This window comes from Sycon ciliatum, chromosome 12, assembly GCF_964019385.1.
Source record: "Sycon ciliatum chromosome 12, ocSycCili1.1, whole genome shotgun sequence".
NCBI lineage: Eukaryota > Metazoa > Porifera > Calcarea > Leucosolenida > Sycettidae > Sycon > Sycon ciliatum.
The window spans coordinates 13,517,549-13,544,014 of record NC_088654.1 but is presented as its reverse complement, the minus strand read 5'-3'; the positions used below and the strand labels follow the sequence as shown (position 1 = coordinate 13,544,014).

Here is a 26,466-nt window from a genome sequence, read left to right as displayed (position 1 = left end):
GGGGGGCCAGGGTGGTGATTGGTCAAGTAGCAAAAATAATAATTTGGTGCGAGAAAGGGGCGCTAGTATTGCACCAAATAATATAAATACGTGTAATAACTAAACCAGAAGGGAAAACGAAAAAAGAAAACAATAATCATAACAAGCAAGTACTAGTAGAAAGGTAACTATAAAAGGGGCCTTAATATCATCGTCACAGGTACTGTGTAGACCACAGCCATCTCTTTCGGATTAGATCCTTACATACGTTGACTTTGAAGATTTGAAGGCGTTTTGAACGAGGTTCGTGAAGGAAGAGGTCCGCAGGCAGGTTTTTCCAGGGTGGGATGGCAAAGAAGGAGATCGTGTCCACTTCAGCTGATGCGTCTGACGTTTTTGCCGTGTGCACATGCTAGCTACGGCAGGGGTTTGGTTGGTGGCAGGATGGCCTTTACCTGGGGAGGCCCCGGAATGTAGTGCAGCTTGTACAAGTATAGGGCTGCTACCATCCGCCGAAGCTGAAGACTTTGGGGAATGGTTCCAGGTACCAGGAAATGTAGAGCACGTTGCTGAACCTTATCCAGCTGGGCCATGTTAGTTGCGGCTGCGCCCAACTAGGCCAGTGGGGCATATTCAAGCAGGGGTCGCACGAATCCTTTGTAGACTGCCGCTCGACCATGGTCATCCAGGATAGGTGCTGCCTTTCGTTAGAAACCCAGCCTTTGGGAGGCACGCAATGCAACACTGCGAGTGTGCGTTCTGTAGGAGAGAGCAGGACCGAGCATGACTTCTAGCAGCTACAGGGTATCTGTTTCCTATAGTGCTTCACTTCTAAGGTGACTGGTGGAGTGTAGGGAGGAACGTGCTTGCGATGTAGAGTCATGCGCTGTGTCTTGGCTGGCTCAAAGCAGATACGCCACTTGCGGCCCCACTCTTCAAGACTGTTGGGGGGCTCTTGGAGGGAGGCAGTAGACTGTACTAAGATGTAGAGTGTGGTGGTTCGCCTTGCTTCTTGCACACACTAACTTCAACAGTCCAGTTCGCTATAATTGTCTGCTAACAGGAATTAGCATTAGAAATGGCTCATTCCTAAACACACCGAAATTAACTGCGGGTTAGACTATTCTTTCAGCACAATTCTTTTCCAAAGCAGATAAAATAGTGTCAATGTAACAGGATTACCAAATTCAGCAGGGCAACACTGTCGTCCACATGTATCAAAGGAGGCGAAATCGCCTGTTTGTGGTGCGACGTTAAATAAACTTCTACAACAACAACATGCCTGGGTGGGATACTTACAGAATTCGAAGAAGGGGGAGATTTGAAAACAAAGGTTGTTCAATACTGGCAATGGGATTACTGGCCAAATACCTGTTAGAAACAGAATATGGAACCTTTCGTGAGTATTACAAGGGTAAAGATGTGAATCGTGCATGATATGTGAAAGTGGTCAATACATGAAAACTAATTATGATGATGTCCGAGAAAACCAGGCAATGTGTGTAAGTCGGCCCCTCCGATTTCCCTCCAATCTTAAAGGTAGTTCTCCGTTCGTGTGTACATCGACTATTAAGGCACTCCAAAACAATTTCTGAAGAGAACCTTGAAACTCCATACCCCTCAAAGGTGGTCGAAAATTGAGATGATTTATTAGTCTACAAACGAGCAATGACACAGTGTAGTTCTACATGACGGCAACTCCATCAAGCCATGGCATCATAGCCTCAACGAATAAGAGTTAATGGGCCAGCAGCGTTTAGCGACACCAGCATCCAAGAAGATGAGGTTCATTAACCCTCGACGCCACAAATGATTGTCCTGAGTATGGTCAATTTACAAGCGCTGATGTAACAGCTCCATGTGTGGCACTTGACATAGCAATACAGTCGAGGCAACGGACGTGTACCCAACCAATGCTGTTTCACAAAATCGAAACTAGAATTTACAAAGATTTTGACCCACACCAAGGGCATTATGGCCCACCAAGGGCATTATGGCCCAGCAAGGGCATTATGGCCCACCAAGAGCATTATGCACCAGCAAGGGCATTCTGGTCCACCAAGGGCATTATGGCCCAGCAAGGGCATTATGGCCCACCAAGGGCATTATGGCCCAGTAAGGGCATTATGGCCCACCAAAGGCATTATGGCCTAGCAAGGGCATTATGACCCAGCAAGGGCATTATGGCCCACCAAGGGCATTATGGCCCACCAAGGGCATTATGGCCCAGCAAGGGCATTATGGCCCACCAAGGGCATTATGGCCCAGCAAGATCATTATGGCCGACTCCCTCGGCTGTGTTGTCGAGTAAGGATGGCACATTCGGTCTTCGCGATCGATGCCGAGCTTTCACTTGTATTCTGTACATCCATTCCCCTGGGGTTACTGGAGACATTTAGCATAGCATTCTTAGTTTGATAAATGCTGCAAACAAACCTAAACCTTTATGACCACCTTGCCTGAGAGCATGCGACGCATCGCGGTCACTTGAAAGCTATGTAGTAACAATTCAGGTCAATTGCTTGGCGGTAATGGCTGCCTATAACTTAAATGTGTTTTTGTGCAAGAAGGATTGCATAACACCAACCAGAGTGGGAATTGTTTGACAGTTGCTGAGAAGCTTTTCTGCTGATAAAAAGATCGTTGCTCATTTGTTTTTTTGATATTTTTATTCGTTCGTTTCTCTGCGATCCAGCACGGCAGATTTTGATAACGTTCCTGAGGTTGACTTTTGATACTCTTGCATCTTGTAGTGACTTTGAGATGATTTGCCACTGATAGTCTCTTTTTGGACCGCTGCTTGGGTGATTCCTGACAACACAGTCAGTAGCGTGTTTCTTTGTTCATTTCTCTACAATCGAACTCGTCAAATTTTGATAGATTTCATGAGACTATTGCACACTCTTGTATGTATCAGTCACTTTGAGATCAATTTCCTCTCATAGTTTCATTGCTGACTACTGCTTGGGTGATCCCTGATAAATACCCTCTACAGTGCGTTTCAAAAATATAGACGCGTGATTTCAAAAAACCGTTAGGCCAGCATCTATACCAGTCTTACCAGATAAAATCTGTGACCACTTTGTGCATAAAATTTCGAAATTGGGCGTTTGATATCCGATTGCTCAAAAATCTATATCAGAGTAATTGGGGGAAGGAACTGAGCAATATTCCGAAAGAAATTCTTGAAAAGCTCCAGCCAACTTTTATATATTTCAAAATAACATGCGTCTGCTGTTTTGAAATGGACTGTAGGCTCTCAATATATGCGCCGGTATTATGTATGGTCAATTGATCCCGGCCGGTAGTTCTACGTACACTCGGACCATTTCACAAAAACGAAACGGATTTTTCACCTGGGATTTTGCTACCTGTACTGCTAGGCAAACATAGGAAACGCCAAATGATATTGTTGGATTTTGACTTTGTATGCAAAATTATCCTTTCCTGAAAGTGCGATTGGGGTCCGTTGACCCCACCTGGTGGTTTTGGTGTTCAATAAAATTAATGTGAAGGGTGTGTGAGAGAGAGAGAGAGAGAGAGAGAGAGAGAGCGAGAGAGCGAGACTGAGAGAGAGAAGAAGAGGAGAGCCTACCATAGAGAGATAGTGATAGGGAGAGATTGACAGAGAGCCACGGAGTTAGAGACTGCGAGAGCGTGGACAGCAATCGAGGATACAACCGAGTTCACTGCTAACATTATTCACCTCAAGAACTTTACAACTGGCCAGCGAAAATCAGGATATTATATCGCGATGTCAATTTGCACAAATGTTGTAAAATATTTCAACATTAAACTTACAATTCTTCGAGAAGGATATTCTTGGCCAAGAGATCTACGGGGACAAAGGATATCCTGTTGTTCCGCAAGTCCCTGCAGAATCAAGAACAGTGCATCCTGATAAAAAATGCGTTCCAAAGTAATACCGTAGAGTGCTGTTGATCTGGTCCCCACACCATGTCACTTCCCAGCCGAGTGTTCGGCTTTGGGGCGGGAATTTCATCAAGGCTGTCAAGTGCAGCAAGACTGCGTTTACATGAGAGTTTTTAACCCAGGTTGAGTTCGGGCCGGTTTGAAAGTCTGTGCGATAGAAAAAATAGGTGAGCGTTTACATGAATACAGTTGACCTGGTTCAAATACTGAAGTAGCCAAAGGTCCACTTCTAGAATCCCGATAACGGCTGTGGCTGGCGACGGAGCTACCCAATCCTTGTTTGCCGACGGCTTGGGTGCGGGTCAAACTTCCCCAATGGTGGAATTCTCCTGGTCGACAAGGGAACCAGCTGTGGGTACAACCCGAATGCCGAAAAACCCGTCCTCAGCGTGAAACCGTACTTCAGTGCAGATGCAGTCCAGATCTTTGACGGCAAGGGTGTCACCATCAACACCAACGGATATCGCTATCTGGGTGCCGCGATCGGATTCACCGTCTTCAACAGGGCGTACGCCACTTGGGCACAACAGATCAAGAGATTGGGGGAGATAGCTACCTCGCAGCTAAAGGTAGCGCACTCTGCCTTCACCCCAAGCCTCCAGAGCTAGTGGACCTTCCTTTGCTGCACCATGCCCGATCTCGTTGAGCAACTGACACCGCTCGACGATGCAGCCACTGATTGCCTTGTTCCTGCTCTCCTTGGCCGTCACGTTAACGACACGGAGAGGGCAATGATCGCCCTACTATGTCGCTTCGGCGGTCTTGGCCTGACACCTCCATCGTCAGTTACCCAACCACACGAGCTGTTGTTTCGGGTCTCTCGTGCGTTGGCCGAGTGAATTCTACAACAGGACGTTGAGCTGGGCAATACCATTGCGTGCGTCTGGCAGGCAAAGGCGCAGGCCAGATGTGATACCAGGGATAGCGCTCAAGCTGATGCTTTGCTCCTCGACTAATTTGGTGTTGCCTGAAATGCAGAGAACCCTGGATTTGGAAGCGGAAAAAGTAACCTCCAGTTGGCGCACCTGCAGTCATGTTCGCTGTCACCGCCTCAGGCTCACGAAAGGAGAGTTTCGTGACGCTGTGTGTCTGCGGTACAACTGGCTGCCTCTCCGTATTCCGACAACCTGTCAATGCGGGAAGGAATTTTCTTTGGCGCATGCATTATCGTGTTCCACGGGGGGGGGGGGGGCGCCAGGGCAATGAAGCAGGTAGCCTAGAAAGTTGTTGTGGAGCCCCACCTTGAACCGCTGACAGGGAAACATCTACGTTACCGGTCTGCCAACACCGATGACCAAGCCTTGCTAGATGTGGCAGCAAATGGCATTTGGGATGGGCGATTTGGTCGCACCTTTGTTGATGTTCGGGTGTTTAGCCCACATGCGTCCACCAATCGCTCCAACTCGATTGCCACTTGCTATGTCAAATATGAGCGGGAGAAGAAGAGCGCATATGAGCAGTGCTTGCGCACTATCGAACATGCCTCCTTCATTCCAGCCGTCATGTCCACCACTGGGGGCATTAGCAGATGCGCCACTGAATTCTACAAGAGAATTGCTAGTCTGCTAGCTGAAAAGACCACTGAACCCTACAGAAAAGTGATGGCAAACCTCCGCTGCCACTTGAGCTTTGCATTGTTACGTAACAGGGTCATGTGCCTTCGTTAGGGATATCAGCGAACACACTGCGCAGAGGGTTTGCGCAGTTATGATGTAATCGAATTTTGTACATGTCAGCATGCCACGCGCGCGGCCAGAAAAGTCCAAGTCAGAAAATGAATATTTTTGCCGGGAAACTGGAAGGAGTCTTGGTGGAGAAAAAGGAGAATGGCGGCTGAAGTCGTAACCTTGCGCTCAGGATCTGCCGTTTCGTTGATTGCTTCGTATATTCGCTGCTGGTGAAGGATTCGTGGGTAGAGAGTGACATGCCTACGGTAACAGCCACGCGATCAACTACAGATGAGCCTAGCCCCAGGACTTTCTTCAGACGAATTTTCAAATTTGTCCTTTGGTGCCCAAGGAGCATGGGTGAATTGAAGGCGATTTTTTACAACGTTCCCACCGGAGAAATCTTCTAATTTTTGGTGAACTGGTACCTCACCCATGGATCTATCCATGTGCCAAGCAAGAAAAAAATTGACGGAAGCAATCCAAGGTCACAGAGGTCAAAAGTTCACAAGGTCGATCGTTCAAGAAGAACTCAGGAAGATGAAGAAGCTTGGACGATCGATGAACATGGGCCTGTCGTCCTTCACCGATTTTTAATACTGTGTGTTTTGTATAAGTTCGTTAGTGTAATTGCTGGCAGAGGATGCCCAAAGTGAGGTACACAGTAGTCGGACATCATCAGAATCGAAACAATGGGGGTCTGTTCACAGCAGTATGCTGTAATAAGTATCACAAGCACTGGTGCAGTACTGATAGTAGCCCGCTGCAGGTTTGCCCTGCAAAGCTTTTGCAGGTTATCAGGAAAATACCAGGTAAGACCAGAATTAAGCACAAGAGACTAAGATAATACAACACTAAAAGACACACTTGGGCATGACTGTGCCGTTGCAGGTTCAGGCCAAGGCAAGAAGGTATGCCAAGATTGTTTGCGAAAGGCACCAGCACGCACCGACCTGGAGCCATTTCTACCAGACGGATTCAAATTTGAGCAGGTATGCATGACCAGATAAGTGGAATACATTGGAATACAACCACCAAATTACACATACACACAGAAATACAATCAGACTAAAGAGTGTCATTTTTCGTCTTCCACTTCCCACATGCGATGCAGGGGTGGTACAAGTGTCAGAATGTGGACATAACCGCCGAAGATGCAATCGACAAAGCCCTGAAAGAACTGGATCACCTGAAGAAAGAAGTCACAGAGAGAAGTTGAGAAATGCATAAGAAACGAGTTGCACTAGAGAGGTCGCAAAAAAGTTAGAAGAAAGTGTCCAGACATCTAACGAAAACAAACAAGCAGCTAGGGGAGCTGAAGCAAACCATTGATCACCTAATGAAGCAGAACAAGAAGAATGTAGAGTCCATTGCATGTCTACAAGGCGAACTGGTTACTATCAAAAGACACCTCTCCGCTGCAATTGTTAGCAAGCAAGCAGAATGTCATCAGAAAGTTCTCTTCAGGCGAAACTACAATGCAGCCAAGCAGACAGTTGTCAAGCTCCAGAAAAAAGTGTCTAGCGCTAACAAGGGACAACAGCCAACGCAAAGGGACCAGTCAGGTCAGCTAGTCCAAGAGCAAGTTGAACATCACAAAAAGAAAATAAAGACACTAGAAGGCAGGCCACCACGCTACACAGAAGAAGTTCGCCTCTGTTGTATTCAGCTACTGTCGCATAATATTGGTGTAAACCATGTGTCCCGTGTTATCCAGTGTGTGTTGGAAACACTTACCGATTACGCAGTTGACCGACTGCCAAGTCCTGCCAAACTTTGTGACTTTCTGGCCTAATCGAAGCGACTTGTTCTAACACAAATCGGAGAAGAGATGGCCAAAGAAATTTTTTTACAATGCATCGTGATGGTACATCCAAGCAAGGAGCGAAGTATTACACTGCGCAATTGGCAACCCCGAGCAATATACTGAGTATCGGCCTAACTCCCGTGAAATCTGGAAGTGCTGAGCATAGCTTTGACGCTATTCTGACCATGCTATCCGATGTTGAACAGGCATGCAATAACTCCGGATCTCCCATCTCGGCCCGCTTCTTTTTAACCTGTGCATCAACTCTTTCCCTGATGCCCCTGCTTCTAGTACCCTATCCCTTTTTGCTGATGACTCTAATTTAATTCTTGTTTCTCCAGCAAACACCTCACTTCCTATCCATCATGCATTGCTCCAGACTGACATTGATAAGTGTTGTCAATGGTCATCAGCTACTGCCATGACGTTTAACACCAGTAAATGCGTCCACCTACCCTTTCAAAAATATGCATTAGCCCCCGGCCCGTCATCCCCCTTGACAATGAACGGTGTGCCTATTCAGAAAGGTGATAGCCACTGTCATCTCGGCGTGACTATCACTCCTTCCATAAATTTTTCTGACCATATAAAATCTATCACCCATAAGTTTCGCAGTCGTGTTTTTCTGTTGCGCCATATGGCCCATTTCCTTTCTGCTTCAACCGTGAATTTGCTCTACAAGTGTTACGTACGACCACTGTTAGAATACGCAGTCCCTGTCTGGTCATTCGCCGTATCCCATTCAGATTCGCTTACGTTAGACCGACTGCAAGCCGTTGCTGCTCGTTCATATCTGCTTTGTAAGACCCGGCACCCTCCTGAGTGGGAAACCCCGAAGCAGATTCTTAATCGTACTTGTGACTGGTCATCCCTGAAGTGGCGTCGTCAGATTCTGTCCTTGCTGTATTTTCATCATGTCTTTTACCAGTTTCCGTCTTTGCTAATTCGTTTCAAATTCAATGTATCCCTTAGTTGTCGTCACCCGTCCTCTATAGTTTTACCTCGTTCTGGCGCCCATTTCCTTAACTCCCCTCTCTTCAGTTTATCTGTGGAATGGAACAAACTTCCAGAACACATCCGCTGCGTTCAGTCCTCTGTCAATTTTCGCATTGCTCTAAAGGCTCATTACTCACAGCATAGATATTCTCTGACTGGAATTCCGAACTTTTCCGTTTGAGAAATTTTTTTTTCCTTGAAATTAATCCTTGCTGGGTTTTTTTCATCTAAATGTCCCGCTATTATCTGCTGAGGTGATTTCTTCCCTCGTCGATTTCTTTCCTGCTTTTATACCTCGATATTTAACCCTTTCCGGACTGATGCCGCACATGTGCGTCAAAACGTCATACCCTGATTTCCTGATGCCGCATATGTGCGTCAAGTAAAAGCGCATACTTGTACAGTGCATATACATCACTGTTCAAATTGTCGTAACTCCATTGTCCTTTCTCCGATCGTCGCGAATGATGGCTCATTGGAAAGGTGAGAGAATAAGCTTTCCAGTGGTATGTCGTTTGATATAGCGCGGTACGGAATCACTGAGTATCGAAGAACGAAACACGGATACGCTTGAAATTGTTTCGAAAATTTGTACGCAGAGCGCTTCAAAGTGCGTCGGCGTGCCTCAAACGGGGACTTTCCCAGTGACTCATCGTTGCACAGCGCATGCGAAGTAGAGATCAAATGAATCGCTTGAGCTTCATGAATCTGCAGGACTTTAAATCATCGTTCTACGTTGAGTAAAAATTGAGAAACGTTAAAATTTGCGGAGGTGGGTACAGAATCTCGCTCAGGCGCAATAGGGCAGCTCTCAACAGGCTTGAAGGCGATTCTGTTGCTCCTACCGGGTGTCTAGTCGCGATATTCAGAGAGAGGACATCTGTAGCTTTCCAAAAGGAAATAATTACGAAACTGGTGAGTGAAATTAGATAATTTTCAAATGCATACTGGGACTATTGCGTATGGCAGGGCGGCCGGTGGCAGGAATCAGGGGATTTAGCACCAGGACGCAAAAGGTTAAGTACTTGTTTCCCTTCTTCCCATGCTTCATCTTCCAATCTCCTCTCCCCCATTTCCCCATTTTTCTTGCGATATTTATGTGGGAGACTTCCGTGATAAGCATCCATTTGCTTTTGGAGAATCCTTTTAAATAAATACAATACAATACAATACAATACACTCCTGTGGCCAGGAAGCTGATCGCTAACATAACCAGCACAATGACAGATAGAAGTAGTGTTGAGAAGAGCGTCAATAAATTTCTGGAGACTTACCGTGGTACTATCCTGCCCGAGGTGGTGGCAGGCTGGGTAGATCTCCCGGAACCAGTCAGGAATACGATGCTGTCCATCAATACATTCTACTGTGGCCTGCACTATATTGTCGGCCTTGCAGAACAGGCACAGGAAGTCTTGCGTGTGTGGGAGAAAACCCATTTCGGTACTTCAGCAGTGGGCGCTACGAGCCATGGGTTCGAGAACACTGGAGAGGCCGGGAGTGTTCGGCTGATTAGGACAGCATGTAAGGCACTCGAAGCCCACTGCAACGAACAGTCTGGGAGTCATCAGCAATTCAAGAGCTATCTCCAGTCCAAAGGCGTAGAGTCAATCCCACTTGCAAGGTTCGTCGGCAATAGATTTAACATTGTATTTTACAATGCTGCAGGCATCTACACACTGCGAGACCACATCCAGCGGTTTTACGAAGAGGCGTTTGGCACTCCAAACCGATTGCACCGGGCTGTTTTGGCAGACATTAAAGTTCATGGCTATGTTGCAGCATGCAGGGCACTCGGCATAGTGGGCAAGATGATAACTGGGCCGCTTTGGAGGAAGCTAGAGCAGCCAAGCATCTCTATTGCCGACATGAGCATCGTGTATCAAGAACTGTGCACAGCCTTCAGTGAGCTTAAGTCAGATTGCTCCGCTTTACTGGATGGTTCGGCCAGGATGTTTTCCAATGCACACATTATCGTTGACGAAGTCCACCAGGAGCTGTTTTGCAGCAACGACACGGATGCGTCCACACAGGTCATTCTAGAACTGTTTGTGTCGGCATTCGCAAACTACTCCACGAAGCTGCTGGCTGACCATTTGCTGGGTGGCAAGTTCAGCAACATGTCAGCACAGCAGCAATCCACAACAGCGAGTGTCCGTACAACAAATGTGGCCAGCGAGCGAGCTTTTGCTCTCCTGGACCGGTTGCAACGTGAAAAACCAAACGCGTCCACCATCGCCATCGAAGGCATCGTATTATTCTGCTGCAACCGAACCGGGGAATGGCTCCGAAGCCAATCCTCGCTGAGGCGAAGAGAGCTGTTCAAGAGCGCTCTAGCAGGAGCCCAGCACCACCGACAGATGTACCAGCAACGCAGCCAGGCCATTCGAGATTTCCAGCGGGAAAGAATGATAGAGAAGGAGAGGCAGCGACAGCAGAAGGAAGCGCATACTCTTCAAGAGAAGCAACAGCTGGTGGACAGCATTGCACTCACTGGACTATGGAGCACTCCAGATACTGTAGCGGAAAAGCTTGCGCTCCTTCCAACAGCGGCAGCAAAGCTGGCTGCTTTGAAAAAACAAGTTCGTTTCAGACGTGTCGTGTTGCAACAGCAAGGTGACAAGATATTGTGTCAGTGGTCGTCCGGCGGCAAAGCGTTTACATGGGAAGAGTTGGGCAAGCACCTTCTACAGCTAATCAGGGAAGCTAGAACGGACACGAATGAACTGCCTGTGGAGGAATAAGGTGAGTTCTCTGACCTGATCGTTGTCTCTAAAATAATAATTGAAAAATGTGCTTTCAAATTATTCAAATGCAGGTCCGCGTTCAACCAGTCGCCATTATATTTGCTTCAATTTTTTGTCCCCGCCAGTACGTACATCGGTATGGTAGCGCTGAAAACTGCGCAAACCCCGTGCGCAGTGTGTTCGCTGATATCTCTACCTTCGTGTGGCTCCCAGTACATTCACAGCTCACCTCCCTGCTGATCATGTTTCTGCTGAGTTGTTGTTGTTGCAGACGGTGGCCTAGCCTATTTTTCTTTTTTCTTTCTTTACTAACAAACACAGCCTTACCAATAATCAGAGAAAGAGGACGGCTGAAATTACACTGCAAAACCAGATAAAGGGGACTAGAGGCGATGAGACAACCGGAGGTCCCGAAATCATAGCCTACCACCAGGCATCGATAGGAATTCAGCTAGGGAGGGAGGGAGATCAAGTGAGAAATAGAAAAAGAGAGAGAGAGCCACGAGAAATACAAAATAAAATAAAACAAAGAAGAGATAATGGACGAGAGTAGTTGCTCATTGACGGGTGACATAGCCTCACAGGGAATCCGTAGCCCAGAACCAATTTGATTCCCACCTTCCAACCCGGCAAATATTTAGACTTTGATAAAAAACGATTCAAGGCCTCTCAATTATTTTTTTAATACTTGAAGTATAAATATAAGAATCCCGTATCCCATTCTATTCCTTTCGTTAAAATAATATACTTCCACACAAAACAAGGTCGGTGCAGCACTAATCACGGCAGGGGAAAGTGCCAATTATTTTGACGCGAGTTGCGATGGACCTTCGTCTTGAAAGATTGGAGAGACTTCAACTGGGGCATCGGTTACGGAAACATGTCTTACGGCAGCATGTTCCATTCATCCACTACACCACATGGGAACGAACGCTAGAGAAAGTTGGGGGCCGTAGGGAGGAGCACTGTTTGTAGCTGAAGCTGATGGCGGACACGGACCTGCGATCTTGTCCGTGAGACGAGGCTAGCTTCCTGGCGAGATGGCACTAGCGCAGAGAGGTCTGGATGATCTTGAAGGCACATCAGCTTGCACATGTACATTATAGCCTGCACTTGGCGGGGGGGGGGGGGGCAGCTAGGCTCTGCAGCAAGGCGTCAGGACCAATGATAGCAAGGGTCTGCCGCTGCACTGGGTTGAGACTTTGCAAATGAGAGCCGGCTGCGCCCATCCATATCACATATCGCGTATTCGAGTACAGGGCGTACGAAGCCTCTGTACGTTGTCAAGCGTTCTTCACGACCAAGGAAACTTGATGCTCGACGTAGAAATCCGAGCCGGGCTACTGCACGAAGAGAAACATTGCGAAGATGGCGTCTGAAGATGAGTTTGCTGTCGAACGTCAGTCCCAGGAGCTTTCATCCCCGAAGAGAATATCAAGGGCTCCGAATGTTAGGTCGGAGAGTGGTCAGGTGCTGTGGTGGTGGTCAATATGCAGCAGCTGCGACTTTGTTGGCTCAAAGCGAATCCGCCATTGTTCCCCCAGCTATGAAAAAGGAGCGACCTTCCAGCAAGCAACGAAAATGCTTGACAGCGGAGTGCATGGCGAGGAGTTGTCGGCCTAAGGTGCTGTACCGGTGCTGGGTAAACGTGAGCTTACCAGAAAAAAGGGCCGGAGGGTGCCACTGGTCTTCCACAAACTGTTGAAGTGCACCGCAAATGCCATAATTAGAGGCATCGGTCATGAGGCAAATAGGCGCAGAGGGATGTGAATGAGCAAGGAGAGTGGCATGTGACAGACCAGCTTTTGAGGTCCGTGAAAGTAGTGATTGCATCATCGGTCCAAGGCAGTGGCACTGATTTAGGGCGGGCAGGATGAGATGACAGCAATGCATGAAATGGCTGGAGAATGACAGCAGAGTGAGGAAGGAAGCGATTATGGAAATTCACCAAATAAAAGAAAAAGACGCAAAGAACGGGTAGCAGCGGGATAAGATTGAATGGAGGACATGTTGCTATCTAAGGGGGTAATACCGACAGGATTAACATGATGTCCTAGAAAATCTAGAAAGGATACAGAGAACTCACTCTTCGTGGGATGGATGACAATTCAGTTCTGTGATCAGCGAGGCGCTGGAAGACAGCACGGTGTTCCATGTGGCTCTTCATGTCAGTACTAGCCACGAGAAGGTCGTCAATGTAGTGGAAACAGAATGGCAGCCCACGTAGCACCTGGTCCATACACCGTTGAAATGTCTGGGCGGCGTTTCGCAGACCAAGTGACATCCTGGTAAACTCAACACAGTCCAATGGGCGTGATGACTGACGTCCGTTTTCGGGATCTGGTCAGGATTTAGTGGCATCTGTTGTAGTTGTCATCTGATGGTAAGCGGGCACCAAGTCCAACTTAGAGAATACTGTGCAGCCATGAGGTTGCCCTGTGAAGTCCTGCAGGTGAGGAATGGAGTAGCGGTCCGGAACAGTGGCATTATTCAATGCGCGATAATCTCCGGACGGCCGCCAATCGCCAGACCATGTTCAATTGTGAAGACCATGGGCTGCACGAAGGACGAATAATACCGAGATCCAGCATAATTATTATTATGTTGAAACGTCGCCTTGGCTGACTGGAGCTTGTCAGGTGCGAGGCGGCGAACTTGAGCGTGGACCCTTGGTGGTCATATGGTGAACAACTGAGTGGCATTTCTCTTGTACTGCCGAAAATGGACGGGCAATGCCAGAAAACGTGGTTGGAAACTCATGGACAGGAGGAGGTGAATAAAGGAGGTTAACAAAATGAAGCACAGGAGAAGCAGTAAACATGGTGTGTGCATTAGTTGATATGTTCGTGAGGCAATCTACAATCTTTTTGCCACGAATATCGAAGAGCAGGTGATGAGTATGGAAGAAATCCGCTTCTAGAATAGCCCGTTCCACCTCCGCAACTATTAAGAACAACTGAAAACGGCGCCTTGAGGACCGCTTGTAAACAGGGACTACAATCATGGGCAAGTTTCCATGCCGGGGGTTGCACACCGGATTAGAAGCAGTGTAAGAAGACTCTTGTTGTACAAAGTGCCCTCTACCCCAATGCGTATTTCCCAGTGCCATTTTGCAAATATTTTCAGTGCTTTCCGTACTGTATTTTTTCAGGTCAACATTCTCACTGATTATTAGTGTGATTTGGGGAAAAAATCGATACTGTCCAACTTTTCCAGGCGCAGAGTTCAATTGTGAAACGTACGAATTAAAATTTCTGATAGTAATGTAATTATTCTGTAGACTAAATTATTCCTTGATCATGATGTACTGATTCAAATCAATTCACTCATTACTTGAACACGTAGCACGCCTGTTCTTCTCTCCTGTATGTTTCTTAGCTTGGGTCCGAAGTGACTGCGCAAACTTCGTCTCTTCACAGCACGCTGCATTCTTGTTGAAGTGGCTTGGGATCAGTGCTAACAGTGTTTGTGTGCTGATCTGAGACCTGAAATCCGTCTAGATTCGTCGGAATCATCGCACCAAACTGAACATGCGCTCACTGTCCGCATTTGACACCAGTATCGCCAGGAGCGGCAAAGCGAGATCAGCAAGTTTATTGTACTTCACCTCCCCGTGACTTGTGTGCATGTGTAGTTTGCACAGCATGGTGTGCAGCTGACTACAACCATGACCAGGTTGCCAGAGTCCTGGTCTTGCGACCATTTGAACCGTATTGGGAAAACCCCAGGTTCAGACCCTCTTTACTCTAGGGCCTAGGGGTTGGTAGGATGTAGAATTTTTTTCTTGTAACTTGCTGTCAAAATCAGAAAACAATCACGCACATGTACATGTACTGTGCATGAACATGCACATGACTTGTACACTGCATGATGCAAATGACATGTACAGCGCATGTACGGGTACATACCCTGTACAGTGCGCGCACTGCAGGCTGCATGCGCTGTGCAATCCGATTTTTGGATGCATGTAGATCCATCGATGGCACGTGGATGGGCGTCTTCTGCGTCATATTCCCTCCTTTCGAAGACACCGGTTTTTTTTCGCTTTTTCGGGATAATTCGATTGAAATCCGTACTGCGGACAAAAGTTCAGTTTCCGTATATATAGGGACAAATACGGGCAGCTGGCACCAATTACAGAATCAGTGGAGCTTTTTCAGAGGGTCTCCAAGTTCAGATGAGCCTATCTAGAGCACAACAGCAGAGATGCCAACCGATTCAATTGCTTTTGATACATCACGTTCTCCAAGGGCCGTTTGACAGTTGCTGCGCGGAAGTTAATGTGCTTTAGCGTGGCATACGCAGGTCGTTGCAGGTCAGGCAGGTCAACAGCACAGCTGTCGTTAATGCCAAGCCTGCACTTGTTCGCGAAATGCGCTGCAAAGCACTCGGCTTTCTCAGGAGAAGAGTGGGACTCTTGTCATTCATTGTTCGTCAGCAGGGGAATGCCAGAGCAATGTCCCTTGCCTGCTGCCCTCTTTGTGGTTGACCACCATTCTTTGTCCCGGAGAGAACCTGCAGTGAGATGTTTGCGAATTCCACGTGGGTGTGCTTATTGTGCTGCATGGCACGTTTCTACTTAATTGTTAACAGTTGCGAAGTACTGAACCTTTGCGGTTATCGTTGAGAATATCGCGTCGCCACAGCTTCCATGCCCGCTCCTGGTATAATTGGCGTTAGAACAGTCCAGTGTCCACCATACAGGGTTGGATTGGTGTATCACAAGCTCTTTGCATGGTATAAACTGTTTCTTTGTTTCGAAGGAAGCCTCTCATGTGGTGCCAGTCAGCAAAGGCGTATTTCCAAACTGGTCGAACAGCAGGATATTAGCTGTGTGGACGCTGTTTGAGAAACTCGCCAATGACAATGGCATGATCTGGTTGTCCAAGTGGTGCATAGGCTGTGGTGCATACGGGGTGGGGGAAATCGGAGATGATAAGATCGAGAGCATTGTTGCCCTTAGTTGACATGTTGGATAAGGTGATGTGTGCGCAGACTTCCTCGAGGCCATCATCGGCTAGGGTAGTGTAGCTACTCTGCAACAAGGCTGAATTATGCATGTTGAGATCCCCTGCAATTTTCACATTGCTGCCAAGACGGCGGACATTGTCTAGCGGGTTGTCTAGGTAGTCCACCAGGCTGGTACTGTAAAACCGGAAAGTCTAACGATCAAACAGTTTAACGTATTTGCATTTTGGCATGATAACGTTCAAAAAGTTTAACGATGGCTAGCTGGCCACCCATCGGCACGTGCATCTTTAGACAGATATCTTGCGATAACCGTTTTTTCAAATAACGAAAAATAATTGGTCGTTAAAACGTTAGACTTTGGGACTCGTTAGACGTTCCTGGTTTACAGTACCTGTCTCTGCACAATAGCCAGGCCGGTAGAGTGCACCCAAAACAATCTTAGTTCTGGAGTGCATTGGAAAATCCACGAGAGCTCATGATCCCGGCGACCTATCTATAAGTAAGGAGCAACACACAATTCGAAGAAGTCGAACCAACCTCTTCTTCACATTGTTGTCCCTGCCGCGGGTTTGGGAATTAGATGGTTTGGAGGCAGCAACATTGTGCTTGGCCAACGGTCCTCAGCGTTTGCTCAGAACCTTATTAATGCGCTATCTGTTTTTCACAAGGAGTTTGTCGCGCGGAAAAGGAGCGTGTCTGTGATATTTGTAACCCTGGAGATGTTTTGCCCGCAGAGTGGAAGGTTCGATGGACTTCTTGTGTACTCTGGTTGGCAGCCGTGAGTCAGTCAAGTGAGTATTAAAGTCGGCAGGGATAGCGCAAGCTTCCACGTAGGCAGCAACACATAGTTGCGCAAGTATCACAGAAGTCGTACCAACTTCTTCTTTAAACTCTATATAGAGGAGCCAAAAGGCTGGACTCTATACAGGGAGTGACGTCCATCTAAACTTTGAACTTACAGTTCATTCCTAGTGTGGACTGTGTATAGGGGAGTACATTTCTATAGAGGGTGAAAAATGAAAGGATGACACATGTGATAGAGTAAAAAGGGGGAGCCATGGTGCAAGCAGAGAGTTCAGGGAGGGTTCAAACTGCATCTGAGGCTGATTGCCAGTCTCGACTGGGGAGAGACTTGTAGGCGCCTTCCTTGAATGCCTGCATTCCTTCTACTTGGGCAGGTTACATAACTGAGCAGATGGAAAAACTATTCCATTTTTAGATCATGGCAGAGGGGAATGATTGGAGAGCACTATTACGGGCACCGGCGGGCAGTTTCGGTGCCAGTTGGTGCTGGTGCTGCTCCTCTTGCTGGTGGCGTGTAAAGCGCCGGTGCTAGTTTGCAACTGACAAAGACAACAAAGGAGTACAAGTAGTAGCTGTTACAAGTGCTGTTCTGGTCAGGCGCGGTGCACGCCTCCGACAATTCCGGTCTGGGAATCAACATGGACTGGGCGAGCCAAGGGGGTATACTATGAATGATAGGTTTATGAGAGTAGGCGAAAATGCAACAGAAATGAGAAAGAGTAGATTAAAGAAGGCAAATAAGACTTCAAGTATCAAGCTTCAGCTCACGTAGGTCCCTGACAGTCTTAGTAAGAGAGAGAGAGAGAGAGAGAGAGAGAGAGAGAGAGAGAGAGAGAGAGAGAGAGAGAGAGAGAGAGAGAGAGAGAGAGAGAGAGAGAGAGAGAGAGAGAGAGAGAGAGAGAGAGAGAGAGAGAGAGAGAGAGAGAGAGAGAGAGAGAGAGAGAGAGAGAGGGAGAGAGAGAGAGAGAGAGAAAGAGAGAGAAAGAGAAAGAAAGAGAGAGAGATAGAGAGAGAGAGAGCGAGAGAAAGAGAGAGAGAGAGAGAGAGTAAGTTACATTTATAAAGACAGGTAAGTCTAACGCAAATCCGTGTGAGCTTTCGATTTGAACGCTTGCATTTTCATATCCTCGGTGTTGACGAGCATCTCTGCTGAAAGGCTGTTCCACACTTCCAGGGGGCAGAATTTGTTTTAAAGAAACTGGAAGTTAGACCCACTTATGGCCAAACGCTAGAAGTTCATATTTGCATGAGTGTTATGTACCAGAGCACGTACCCAGCGTGCTGACAGTGCTCAATAGCGCAGAGGCAGAGAGTAATACAGAACAGAAAAACAAGGACAATCGAGGCTTGTTTTCTGTATGAATATACTGCAGTCAGCTAAATATTGCTTAGGTTATGCTCTCATGTCGTGGCTTGAGTTTGGTAGTTCACATGGCAACAGCGCTTGCGCTAAGTACCGAAACTCCAAGGACACGTACATGCACTAACAAAAGCCATATCACAAGGATCGAGCAGCTGCCACCATTATCATTCTTCGACATTTTTCCCTGAAACGGCTAGGTAAGCATTTAATTGTATGAGTGTAATACGTACAGCTTCCTGAGGCTGGTGAAGTTGTCCATCTGCCCTGAAGTAAGATTAGCTAGCTGATTGTGTCGTATTACACTGCAACAACAAATTCAAAGCATTCAATAAACTACACTTCCAGATACTTTTATTGGTTGTTACGACATCCATTTTTGGCAGGATCATGATGTGGTAAAAGATTAATATTAATGAAATATCACTAGTTTGAGGAAAAGACACAATTAATGAAACAATGAGTCATTTTCGTAATACTTCCCAATTCAGAAATATACCTGGGCAATTGCAGACGCCTGCCACGTATGCTGTGCTGAATAATCTAGGCCACGTGCTCGCATCTCGACAACATAGGCCATTGTATGTTTATTATTATTATTATTATTATCTCTGCTGGGATGACGACTACACCATAGCTCAGTGGTTAGAGCATCGCTGGCTACAAGCGAGGGTCCCTGGTTCGAGTCCTTGTGGTGACAGTGGGTCTGCGCCAACCGCCAGTTTCCACCAGGTTCGGCAAGGGTTGCCTCGCGTTCCGGGGCGCCCAGCTGTGGAACACATTACCCAGCGATATACGTGCCATCTCCACGCTCCGCCAGTTCCGCGCCAGCATGATCCCGCACACACTTACTGGCCTTAGTACCTAGAGTACCAGACGTCCTGTTTGATGATCAGCTGGCTTAGTTTTTCTCCACCTCTATCCTAATTACATCAGTCCCCAATTTCATTTATTACTGCTTTCTATCTGCATTCGCCACCTTTTCATTGGGCAGATCTGCCCGTTTGGTTTGCGAATTAAAATAAACACAACAACAACAACAACAACAACAGTCAATTTTTTCTTCAGACTTTTCCCGTTTGTCTCTTTCCCTCAAACCAGTTAATATTATTATTATTATTATTATTTATTCTTCTTTTACTAGGGAATTCCCAACAGGCGTCAGCGCCTTTTTACAGGGAACCCTAGGTATAATTTGATTGATGAGCGAAATTCAGCTGGTGAACTAGACATGCGGCAAGCCGGTGGAAGTGTATTCCACCTGGCAGCGCCCAAATAAGAAATTGCACTAAAGCCATATCGGGTGTTAGCGGGGGGAAGAACAAGAGCAGCAGAGACTTGGCCACGGGTGGTGCCTGCAGTGCGAGCACCATGGGCGCGCAAGGTAAAGCGGTCTCGCAGAAGAGGACTAGCAAGTCCATTTAGGCAGCGGTAAACAAATACATAGGTTTTGAAGTTGAGGCGTTTCTCAAGGGCGTACAAGTTAGTATGACTGTATAGAATAGTGGTGGGAGTCGAAAATATCCTCTTTAATGCTACGCGGCTGGCAGTAAGAAGCTTGTCATATAGGGCTTGTGATAAGCAATGAATATATGCAGTGCTGCCAAACTCAAAAGTGGACTGAATGATCGATAAATATAAAAGTCGTTCGCCAAAAATGCTGATATTCTGCTTTGCATGGACAAATGCTCCGACCTTCCTATTGACATTTGCACATACTGCATCCACTTGGGTTGAGAAAGACAGATGTTCGTCAACCAGTATTCCTAAGTACCGAGCGTAAGCAGATGGGACTATGGAAGTGCCCTGCCAGTTGACTGCAGTGCCAGGTGGCAGCTCCGTGCCCGGTCGCCTGAGCAGGACAAACTGAGTATGTGAAAACGTGTTTTTGGGGAAACCTATTTCTTTCAGAATTTTGATAAAATCCCCCCGAAAAAAGAGTTTAATTTTATTGTTGCTTGATCGCTGATTTTGTCGACAAAACTGAATCGATCTGAAGACCACAAGAGAAGTGACAAGCGATCGAATTTCGTCAATCATCATGGACGTGGCAAAGCAGAAGGAGTTAGAAGTAGCACTCGAGGGATGGGCCTCTGACCAGACAGACTTCGTGGCAGACGCGAGCAACACTTCGGTCGAGCTGTACAGCTCGCGTGATTATCCTCGGCGCGTCCCAAGTGACCGGCACATTTATTATTGAGGAGGAAGACAACAATCCATTTGGCGTACTGTACGTAGGAGGAGTCAGCAACTAGCAGTTGTAGTGCTCACAATAACTCTGGTGAAGCCCCAGCTAAGCGTCCGCGATTAAAGGCTCGTGCGTTGAATTTGGAGGTGAGTCAAGTGCGGTAGAATCAGGCGGAGATTCTGGGGACTCTGCAACTGACATTGAGTAGGAGGCGCTTCAGAGTATTCCCGTCATGGACTCACTGATTCTTGAAGGCTGTGTCTGCGTTCAGAACTACCATATCAGCAGCTTCACGTCGGTCCTCCATCCGTTTCCAAGGTGCCATTCCCAGGAATATGTTGTTGCCTGAAGTTAGATGTGTATCACGAAAGGATGAATTCATGAGCACTATCTGACACTGTATTGATTCGCTGGTCCCTACCTCTTTGTGTCTTAGCCTCTAGAACCGCTAGTTCTTGTGTTCAGTTCCCTCTTTTCTGCACGATTGCCTTGTTTGTAAGTTCTCACCTCTTTCTGCACCATTGCCTTATGCTCTATTTATGTGCACCATTGCCTTTCCGGAACGCTGTATTTTTTCTCGCATCCTTTCTCGACATTTGCCTCCAGACACGCTTTATCTTTAATCGTCAGGGAACTCTTGCATAACAACTAAACTATCGTAATCCAACATCATCATTATTCATTTTTCTCATATCTTTCTCATACATGTACATATTCATATCGCAGATTTTTCGTTTTTGGTAGGAGTCGGAGAATCCTCTCTCCGGTGAGAAGGCAGTATTGCCTGTGCCCTGAGCGAATTGTATTAAAAGAATACAACAACGTTGAGCGGAATCCTATCTCCGGGATGAAATCGAAGCGACTCGACCTTTTACATTGGTGTACCGGTTGCACTGCTCGTGTGACTGGCGGGCCTCAGCTTGGGCAACGGAAGGGACGCGCATCATGCTTCGATAGCTATCCTCCCGGTGCACATGGAAAATTGGCAATGTGCCTTGGAATAAATTTACGGCTGAAGTGGGAGACAGACCTTCGCAGTTTTTCTCTCGTACCATTCCCCCTTGTGTTTTTGCTTTCCTCCCAAATTTGGTGCGACTGCCATTTGAAGATGCCGAGACCTCTGGCCAGTTGAGTATGGCAGGCTCCGCAAGAACCCTCTCACCCCGTGCTAGCCCCATGTGCTTGCCGGTGAGTTGTGTATGTTGTAAAAAAATCATCATGACCTACAGCTTAGTGTTCGGTCACCCTTTGCCTGCAGCATCCAGAAGGAGAGGTGAGGAATCTCCCAAAAGCTTGCCAGCATATGCTGCCTGTTCTTTCGGACTATTTCAAGCAGTCTGGTGAAGCGAAAACCTTGGGTTACTGTGTATATTTGTACCTGTGGACTAAGAAGTGCAAGTCCATCTAGTTCATGACACGACGGATGGATGTGTGCAACAAGTGTGAGCTACTCCGGGATGATATTCGTTCTGTTCGTGCAGACGATGAAATATTTCGACAACGGAACCACTCCGTGACCATGTTAACAATAATAATATGAACAGGTCGCATATTGCCCGCAAAAAAATCATGCGGCGGTCATGCATTTGGCAATATCAGCTCGACCCTGCAAGTGCAAGTACTTGCACTTGCAGGACACGGCAGCCTTCATGGAATGTCTTGCCCAATACTGAAGGCTGATGCCAAAATTGTTACTGCTTCCAACGACGCTGTTGATAATGCATACTTCAAGGCGTATTCCTCGTTGGATAATGCCATAGAAATCATGGTCTCTGTGTACTTTCTTTCGTGATATCCAACTTTATCTTCCACAGTGGTGTTCTGTAGACCCCTGTGATAGATTTTTTAGAAAAACTCTTTTTCACACAAGGGAATGGTCTCAAACTGCGGAGAGTGCTCAATGCAAGCGAGGCAGAGCTCCATCACACACAAGCGGAAAAACCGTCAGAGATCAAATTCCGTTACACAGTGTTTCATCTAGCACCTAGGCACTCTGTACAATGCATCATGAAAAATGGACTTGTCACATCCGGCACCCGACATAATGATAATTTTCACACTCCATAGTGACGGAGTTCACACCTTCTGAGTATATAACCAGTGTATCATACTTTGTTTGATCACCCATCTGATGATCCGTTGCTTGAACGGTGAAACACTGTGTAATGGAATTTGATCTCTGACGGTTTTTCCGCTTGTGTGAAAAACTCTTTTTCCAAACATTTGCCCCTAGACACGGTATTGTATGCACTGGCCTAAATTATAATGCTGTTTATCGCACTCGTATACATTTTGGTACCGATCTTTATTCAAATGATTAGCTAATATTATTATTACACGGCGAGGGGAAAATTAGGGCTCGGAGGTAGAGCGTGACCTCGGTATGACTTTGTTTCAAGCCGGACAATCGTAGGCCGATTTCTGGAGATTCAAATCAAGAGGCATAGTAGGACATCCGCAGCGCAGTTAGCGGAGGAGGAAGTCGGAATCTTCCACCATACATGTTCCTACTAAATTTTTTAATCATTATCAGTCATGCTCCTTGTGCTACCCGCAGTTAGACAAGTCCTACTTTGAAGCTTGCATGGCTAGTGTTTTTTTTACTCCACTCCACTCCAGTAAAAGGAGCCTTTCATCTCTATGTTTATCACTTTACTCCTATTTTAGCTTTCAGGATTTCTAAAACTCGTCAGAAGAAAACTGAACGGAGCTCTATTACATGTACGATGAATGGCTCTGGGGTGGAATTAGCAAACAGTAGATGGCTTCAAATACACGTAAGAAATTTCCATATGCATGGGGCATAATGAAACTTACATATTGATAACAGTGACCGGGATGTCCGTAGGCATATTTGAAACAATTTGATGCTGGTTGCAGATGAAATCGGTTGCGGTACACGAGCACGTGACAGTGGATACGCATCCGGCAGCCTGTACGGAGGTACTGATAGCTAGCAAGAGGACTTGGACCATCAACAATCTCGCCATTGATGGGATCTATAAGAATACCATTGAGCAGGAACACAAACCCATCGGCCTTGAAATCGGTTAGAAATTATGTTTCTCCTTCCCCTATAACCACCAGTAACATTAAATCGTCTATTTCAGATCAAAGACTTGTCGTCTTATTCACGTTGGCCTAGTACTTATAGATAAACCAAACCTCAGCCTTAGCCTTCAGCATGAGCTAGCATACGGGGACAGAAGGTGACTGCGAGTGCACCGTAGGATGTTATCATTAGCTTTCCGGACATCTAGCGCTGTCAAAGAAAGCTACCAAGTTGGGTGTCACGTATGTCATCATACATTGCGGTCTTCTAAAATATGTTCAAATGCAGTACAATCGTTCTAGCTAATAGCAAAGAGTGCACAAACAAAAGTATGCAACTATGATCTCTTTTTTATGGGCCAGATGCGCTTCGCGCTGCCTTCGTTATTGGTATTCGTAATCCGACATCGTCAATATTCATTTTTCTAATATTTTTCTCATACACATTCATATCGCAGATTTCTCATTTTTGATAGGAACCGGAGAATCCTTTGTCCGGTGAGAAGGCAGTATTGCCTGTGCCCTTAGCGAATTGAAATAAAATAATCGCAAGGGTCCCTGGTGCGTGTCCTGGTGGTGACAGTCAATTTTTTCTTCAGTCAAAAATAAAAGAATACAACAACATGACATAATTCAGCTGCAGTCCGCACACTGCGGAAAATGAAACATCGCATTTTCCGTCTGGTTTGAAATGAACTTTCGTACGGAACTGGAATCCACGCGCCAGTATTTAGAGATTGCGTAGGTACTGGAACAAATCAAGCAAAAAGGGATGGGCTTGTAAGAGAAATTGTAGGTTTAAATGTATGCTTTCATAGCGTGTTGGAGGCAAGCTACAATAGCAGTTGTTACCGCTAGCGGACCATCATAAAGAGGAATTGGTGTACTTAGAATCAAAGATTTGTCGTTTTATTCAACTTGCCCTAGTACTTATAGATGACTAAAACTTCAGCTTAGACCTTAGGCATGAGGTAGCATATGGGGACAGAAGGTGGCCGCGAGTGCATCATATGATTTTATCATTATCGTTCCTGACATCTAGCGCGGTCAAAAGAAGGTGCCAAGGCGGGCGTCACCTATGGCATCATACACGTCGTTTAAAACATAAAATACTAGGTTCGAGTGCTTTTTAACAGGCATCAACCTTTAGAGCGCATAGAAGTTATTATGTAACGCTGGGCTGAAACAGGAAATGTTGGAACTGCAAAGTCAATACGCACCTACACGTACTCGCTGTTGACCTCCAAAGCTCAGTAAGTACTTAGTCTAAGGAGTGTTTTATTAGGCGGGTGACAGAACTGTCATTCACTGACTTTACTAGTTTTGATAACGCTTCGCTCTTCATTTTTTATACCTGCAAAAGTAAAAACAAAAACAAGAGTGTTTTTCGCTGTGTCCTTTTTAGTTATTTTGGAGCTTTTTAAGCAGCCTCTGGCAGGATTGTTAAGATTTTGGTTTCCTTGTGTGCGATTTGTGCTAGGATTTGTTTTCCATTCTCTGACTATTTGTTGCTGTTGGTCGGATTGTGATTTTGTGTGGCTGCTTAGGTTTTTTCTGGATTTCTGTTGCGTTTTCTATTGTTTTCAATTTTTTCCCTCTATTTATTTCATCCATGCACACTTCAAATTTTTTCAAAGCATTCGTCTGCAGTCCATTCAGAAAAAGATGATATCCTAGCTTTTTGCCTATAAACGGGTCAAAATTCGAGTTTTTCGTCACAATTTTTTGGCAATCCCCCATGGAATGTTTTTCCAATCGTGTTTTTGAAGTCTATTTCTCCATAAAACAAGCCGTAACAAGAATAGGATTTCGGCCAGGCTTTGCCCCCAAAGCACTGAAATGGGTAAAAACCATGAAAATTCAGGCCGTTCACTCCACTTGCATAACAGTACATTTGTGGTACGAACCCCAGTTGAGGTGCCTTTTTGGACCCTTTTTGAAGTTTCGAATCGCGCGGCACTGCACAGTGTACCACAAAATCGCCAAACACAGGAGCAGTCCAGAGCCAGCGTTCATCTTTAGCTTAAAGGACTGTAGGGATTGAGTTGAATCTTTTACACAACATTGTTACATTTGCCTTGAGTTTTCATTTGATTAGACTTTTTCAAATTTCCATTTTGATTTCATAATCGAGTTTCATTTCTTGAATTTTTGGTTTTCTTCTTTCTTTACATGTTGTAGTGTTTAATTAGCACCATATCCCTCACACACTCATACTCAGCCCATTCAACAAGGAATTGTTTTGGAGATGGTGTGCTGCTTCGAGTAACTGGTCTTGTAATGCAAAAGCTCGAAGACCTGGAAAGCAATGCCAGGCCACTGGCAGCAACTGGTTCGCGAGGAGCCGCAATAAACCCACATTGTGCCACAATGGGGTTGCAAGGCAAAGCCAATGCAATTGGCAACAACTGGCTCGTGAAGAGCCGCAACTAGCGAAGCAAGTGACCAGTTAGGAGCGATAGAGCTAAATGTTCCATAGTTCCATTAGGAAGATGATTAAATGGGAGGGATGGAGGGTGAAAATTTGGTGCTGGCACAAGCTAAAAGTCACCGCTAATTAGACTAGTCTTTGAAGTGAAGCCAACAGCAAGAAAGAAAGAGAAAGTTCAAAGGAAGCAGTTGTACGACGTCAGGCTAAGCACGCCCGAATCCATGCGCTGGCAGTGTACTAGTGTGAGTGTGTAACAGGTTTAATCAAACTTGAAAAGTAAGAGGCCTGGTTGAGCGTGCCTTGACCAGTTATATGCAAAATGTGATAGTATACACGTGGCAATGGCGCCAATGAAGGTGCTAATAGACAGGCGTAAGACGCATGAGGTGCGAGGGAGTGTAAAGTTATAGAGAACAGGGGAAAACTGTTACATCATCCCCCTCCTATGGAGAGGAAGGAGCTTATAACCCAAATGCTCAAGTGGAATAGAGTACAATAAGCGCAAACACGTGCGAGACGAAAAAAGGCTTCGCAC

At 46.3% G+C, this 26,466-nt stretch overlaps 1 protein-coding gene across 1 annotated transcript in view; it reads right to left on the bottom strand.

Annotated features, from left to right (window-relative positions):
• LOC135828885 (fibrillin-3-like) overlaps positions 1-26,466 on the bottom strand; it is a 136,572-nt gene that overhangs the window by 102,244 nt on the left and 7,862 nt on the right. Inside the window, exons 2-5 of the mRNA XM_065341315.1 lie at positions 23,267-23,448; positions 18,495-18,566; positions 3,781-3,852; positions 1,279-1,350 (exon numbers count right to left, since the gene is read on the bottom strand). Of these exons, the coding sequence (XP_065197387.1) occupies positions 1,279-1,350; positions 3,781-3,852; positions 18,495-18,566; positions 23,267-23,448 (398 nt within the window). The remainder of the gene's footprint in view (positions 1-1,278; positions 1,351-3,780; positions 3,853-18,494; positions 18,567-23,266; positions 23,449-26,466) is intronic.